The sequence below is a fragment of the Gavialis gangeticus genome, unplaced genomic scaffold (assembly GCF_001723915.1).
Source record: "Gavialis gangeticus isolate Ggan-Ray unplaced genomic scaffold, GavGan_comp1, whole genome shotgun sequence".
Classification (NCBI taxonomy): Eukaryota; Metazoa; Chordata; order Crocodylia; family Gavialidae; genus Gavialis; species Gavialis gangeticus.
The window spans coordinates 7139827-7145771 of record NW_017729031.1 but is presented as its reverse complement, the minus strand read 5'-3'; the positions used below and the strand labels follow the sequence as shown (position 1 = coordinate 7145771).

Below are 5945 nucleotides of genomic sequence, written 5' to 3'. Positions count from 1 at the left end.
GGGGGTCAGACTTGATGATCTGCTCAGGTCCCTACCAACTAGGAAACTATATGACAAAAAGCAAACTTTTCATAAATGTCCAAAGTAATTTGAAAAATTTTTGTTGTTCTCAAGGGAACCGTGAGCAACTGGTAATTTTCATACCTATTAACAATAGTAGGAGATCTGCTAAAATGATGAAGGGCACTTTTTATATCTAAAGCACAAAGTTGTTGAGGTGTTGACAATTTGGGTTGTGTTCCTAGCTTTAACATCCTTGCAAAGCATAACGTACATAGTATAAAAAATGGAAACACTTGTAGAAAGAACCTTTGTCTGATAGTATGTTTGAATCTGTTTTCTCTGGCTTAATTAGTTAATTTAAATAAAGTGGTGGGATACTGACAAGAACTGTAATTCTTCTCTTTTTTTTTAGGTTCTTATTCATTTGGAAGTCCAGGCACCCCACGGCTTAATTTCAGCTCAAGCATAGCAGGAATGTTGGTGATTCCCTCCATTCAGCTCTTGGGAATTGAAATGCTGCTTCACTTCTTGATGGGGCCAGATGTTTTGACTTTTGCCCAGCAGAGCAAACTTGTACTTAGTCTAGGTATTTGTACTATGTTATTCAAAGTACTTTTGAAACAGAGGCTAGTCTTTAAGATTATTTATTTTTCCACAACATTTTGCTAAATCTAAAGATGCACATAATACACAAGACACCATATGAGAATTAATTCAGTATTAACATCTGATAAAACACTTAAAACACACCCTGCTCTTAATTTTTCTTTTTTTCTTGCTGGTACTCGCATAAAACATTGGTTTGATATAATGTGTGTGTGTTTTTATTTACCCTCCTAGAGCCTCTCCAATATCCACTGATCAGTAGCCCTTCCTTTTTTTGTAAGCATGCAAGCACGCTGATAAATGCAGTTCAGGATGGCTTCATTGCAATTGGAAAAGAGGTTCCCGGTAAGAATTTCATCATGGAATAAGCTTGTTTTCCCTGCCCTTCATGAAAAAAAACCCCGAGAAAACAAAGCTTTTAATAGCATAATGTGAAATAATTGAAATGGAATTTTTGTTTCTACTGCATGTAATTTTGTGTTTTTGTGTAGAGGATGTAGATTTAAATTTGAAATGGATTTCAAAGTCCAAACCTGAGCATCAGCTTTCTTTTGTGGTTACTACTTTTGTTCATTTCTTATCAGTTTAAGTGGAAATTTCACTTTGTCTTGTAGATGCCATGCTGAATGTTGTCTGGAAGGATATGATCAGTTATGTGAAGGTAGCTATTGAGTCAGGTAATGACATTTATTTTACATATGTTATGGTTGAGTAAAACATAAATTCTTAGATTGTACCTATGGAAGCATTTGGTGTGTCAAGCCAGACCTTTCCTAAAATATCCTTCTTGTGTGACACCTACCAGAAACAATTTAATCTTCTGTATGATTCATGCACCTGTAACATGCATAAATGGCTAAATTTTGTAATCTTTACAATGAAGTGATCCGTACTGAGTAACAGTTCTGTGTACTCTAGACTCATCATAAATGCCATATCATATATAAAAACCTTGAAAACTGTCAGGTGCAAGCAAGCAAACATTTATATCCATCTGATCTTTTTACCATAGTTCTTATTTCTGTTTTCCCATATTGATTTAAACACTGTTTTCACCTTGTTTAAAATAATATTGTTTCAAGATAGTTTGAGCCCTTTAAATCCAAGGTACCTTAACTTTTGAAAATCATGTTTTGACATGGGCTGAAGCTTTGCAAAATTAATTTAAAAACTTGAGTATTACAACTACCTAATAAGAGTAGGGTATCATATTTGAATTTCAAAAAATTGTAGTAGGTATGAACAAAATGCGAAAATCACTTAAGCGCAGGTATTTAACTAATGAGTAATCCCTATTAAAGTCAGTGGGCCTATAAACATGCTCAAGGATGTGTGTATTTTTGCAGTATTTAAGACCTGAAATTTTGTATTAATTTTTCTTAATAGGTTTATGACTTTAAAGGTTTAGCTGGGTTTTTTTCAAAAGCTAAAATATAAGCTTTTAGACCACTGTTTGGCACTTTCCCTTATCTCTCTAAAGCACCTAAATGATTTAGGACCATAAGAGCTTCTGGTTCTTTCTGGTAGGGGTGCTCTCTGGGAGACCAGAAAGCACATGAGAGCTTTCATTGGCTGTGAGGGGGAAGATGAGAGGGATTACAGCTCTTCTGTCTAGTGATTAGCACACTAATCCTTAGGATGGGGGAATCAGGGTGTTGGGTTCTGCTCCCAAGGTGATCTATGTGTTTTATGCAGTAATTGTTCAGTGTGAAAGTCATGGGAAGACAAACTAGAGCTACTGGCATCTCCTTTTTAGGCAAGTGCCCTAAAATACACATCATGAACTTTTGATTAGTCTTTTTGCCCTGCTGTTCCCTCTGCTCAGCAGCCAGGCACTAGGAGCCAAGCACAGGGAATAGCTCTGTGCCCCACCTCAGCTGAGCTGTGGGGCAGCAGTTTAAAAGACGGTGGGACCATGTGCCAGGCTCTAAGGAAAGCCTTGCAAATTGGGAAAACATAAATGGTGCCAAACAACCATCTAAAAGCCTAATATTCAGGGCCCTTTCCCAAGCCCAGCTCCCAGCCATGCTGGCTTTTAAACTGCTGCCCTGGAGATCAAGGAGAACCTGACCAAACTGGGACCTGGGCTTGAGGAGGTTCTCTCCAAGGTAGCAGGGCAAAGCTCCCACTAGCACCGGAGTCCCAGGCATGTGGAGCAGATGGGTGTTTTGCCATGGGAGCTCAATCTGCTAGACTCCCAGGCACTGGAAGCTGAGCAGGGGGAGTAGTGCTGTGAGCCCTTTGCCTGCTTCTCATGCAGGGCTTTGCTTCGCTGCTCCAGTCCCCTGGAAATGGGAGAACTGCACTTTCTGCAGACTGGGATCATCCTGGGCGCAAGGTGCAAGGGAGTTGCAGACCTGAATATCTGTACTGCTCCCTCTCCAAGAATCATTTGTAGTGATGGAAATTTTCCACTGCAAGAAACAAATTTGTGTAAATAGCCAAGAGCAAAAACCAACACTAGCTGTTTAAGAGTATGTACAGGGGAGGAGTAAAGGATTAACAGCCTTGTAATTTAAAAAAAAAATCTAGGTAGCTTTATAAATAACATTTCAGTATCTGTTTCCATAAGGAGCTTGTTACCCATGTTCATCATAACAGCATAATGGAACTAAAAATTGACAACTTCAATATTGTTGGGGAACCAATTTAATTACAAAAAAGTAAGTTTTAGTGAAAGTGGCCAGTACTTTTGTTCTGCATACTCCTGTAACTTTATACCTGGTTTAACTATATTTCTTTATTTGTTAGGCCATAAAAAGGAGAGGCAGGGTTCAGAAGTGTTGACTATATTGCTTCAAGCCTTAAAGAACATTGTTGAATCAAGTGCACTTCCTGTCCAGAAAACTTTGGTAAGGTTTGGAGGTGGAGAGGGGGGTGTTGTTTTTGTTTCTTTAACCTGTATTCAATAAATCTGCTACATTTGTTCTATCTGATTAACTTGCAGTAGATGGACCAAAACTCCAACTTTTGACAGCCCTCTTTCCATTCATTTGAATAAGATCTTGGAGTTCTTTGTGGCCAAGCTATGTAGAACCCACCAGAAACCTTCAGATCTATCATCAAACTTGTGTTATTGGGTCATTGATTCTCTTTTCTTCCTAAGTTATGTTATTTCAGAGGCTATTGCTTTCTCTCTATACCAGAAGCCTTAAATCAGATGTATTAGCAGTTTTTCTCACACTTGCTAGTATTTGGTACTTGTAAGCCCTTTCCTTTCTGAAGGATCCTTGTATATATTTAACACATTTATTTTTCTTCACCTTCCTTCCTCAGTCCCTTATAGAAATTACAATTAAGGAATTGCCTCCAAAAGTATTGGGATCACCAGCATACCAGGTTGCTGATATGGATCTTTTAAATGTAAGTAAAACCTTTAACTGTATTTGCATTTATGCTTCAAGGGAAAAGTTAGAGTATATTACAAATATGTGGCACAGTCTGTAAGCCACACAGTTCTTATTTGAAAATTACACTGTTCTGTGGCTTAGATTGGCTAGAAGTAAATTTATCATTGATATATTTTCCCCCCTGCAAGTGTTTTAACTGCGTATGTCGAAAATGAGTTAAATGAAGTTAGTAGGTCTTCAGGACTGAAAGAGATTTTGGAGATACTTGTTAGTAAACATTGTTAAGTACACAGTTTATCACAGGAATTGCAGGCGGTTAGTCTGGACCTGGGGTGACCAACCTTTGCCAAGTGCCACAACTGGCAAGGGCAGCCTCTGAGTGGTATGTGCTGGTTGGGGAAGGGAAAGGGATCAGAGTGGGACTCAGGGTATGGGGCTAATCTGTGTATGCCTGCCATAAAGTTTGGCCTCACTGTTCTAAAGCAGTGGCAGCCAACCTTTTTTGGCAGGCTTACCACAATTTGTCCCACACCCTTAGAGTGGGAGCCAGCCTTTTTGGTGGGCTGCCACAAAATAAGCCCCACATAGTTTCCCCTGCCCAATCTGCCACTCTGCTCTCTGCCCTGTGCTCCCTATCTGATCTGCTGTCTGCTCCTTACCCTATCTGCCATTGTGCTACCTGCCCCCTTTCCAGTATGTTGCGTGTAACAACATAGAGGCTGCCATGCCACTTATGTCATGTGTGTTGCAGATTGCCCACCCCTGATTTAGAGATTGAACAGATTATATAATCAGACTAATACTATGGGCAGAGTAGGACCATATTCATTTTTTTGGGACACTGCTAAAGGCCATTAGAATTTTGGTCCTATTTGGCACCCTACTTTTTGTACATTGCACTGTAACTTTGCATTGCTCTCCCCTTCCTTCACAGTGTTCAAACTGAGTAACATACAAAAAAAGTTTGTTCTTTCTGAGAGACTTCTTACTAGCTATCATTAGGACACGGATACTATTTTTTCAAGGGCTAAACTGTTTAATCTTGGGCATTTTGGTTTGAGGATAAGTTCTCACATGATTTAACAGTTGCTAGAGAAAATATATTCTAAAAGTAAGGAAATCCTCTTCAGTTTGATTTCACTCCATGTATGTTGAGGTCTTTTGTTCTGTCACATTTCCTCAAAATAAAAATCCAAATAAAGCTCAACAGAAGCACAGGTCATGGCATCATGCCTATATATTTTTTCCAGGTATATTACAAGAGCTTATTTTAAACTGACTGCTGGCTGGTTGTAGTTTACATTCAGTGTCTATTTTTACATGTCCACTTGAGACTCCTAGTAGGGCTGTGTGAAATTTCGGCAGCCATTTAGTTTCAGAGGTGTTTCGGTCCGTTTTGTTTCGGATTCAGTGTTTCAGGTGCCAAGACAGAAGGCTCCAAAACATCTCCAAAATGAAACCAAACCACCTGAAATGTTTCAGAGCCAGGCTTACAGGGAAATGGAGACTAAGAAGAGGTAGGGGGAAGAGGGGCAAAAGGGACTGCTCTGATATTGACATTTGTAGCTGGCCTGTGTCTGCGAGCTGTCCCTGAAGTCTCTTCCAATCCCAGTGCTCTGGAGGAGGGACAGCAGCCTGCTGACATCCTGTGCACAGATCTGGGGGCCTGGGCTTCCCCAGGAAGAGTCTGCAGCAGTGGTGATCTAGGCCTCTGGGCACTCATGGTAGAGTCCCCCTCTCCACACACAGACACACACCCTCAGCAGGGCACTGTGCGCTGTCTGGGAGCTGGGGCTGAGCAGTGCTGGGCTCCGGCTGACAGGTGGAGCTGCCCCAGGTCCCAGACAGTGCAATTGTGCTCTGACAATCCCCGCTGCCCCCCACTGTTCTACCCTGCAGGGGGGTGCTCTGCCACGAGCCCTCAGAGGCCCTGGTCGCTGCTGCTGCAGCCAGTGAGTGCAGGGGCTTTTTTTTTTTTTTTTTTTT

At 40.7% G+C, this 5945-nt stretch overlaps 1 protein-coding gene across 4 annotated transcripts in view; it reads left to right on the top strand.

The window, feature by feature from the left end:
* RIF1 (replication timing regulatory factor 1) overlaps window positions 1-5945 on the top strand; it is an 81801-nt gene that overhangs the window by 46676 nt on the left and 29180 nt on the right. For all 4 annotated transcript variants that reach the window (XM_019522426.1, XM_019522425.1, XM_019522422.1 and 1 more), the window contains exons 11-15: window positions 416-589; window positions 844-954; window positions 1224-1286; window positions 3361-3461; window positions 3886-3972. In XM_019522426.1, coding sequence (XP_019377971.1) covers window positions 416-589; window positions 844-954; window positions 1224-1286; window positions 3361-3461; window positions 3886-3972 — 536 coding nt within the window. The remainder of the gene's footprint in view (window positions 1-415; window positions 590-843; window positions 955-1223; window positions 1287-3360; window positions 3462-3885; window positions 3973-5945) is intronic.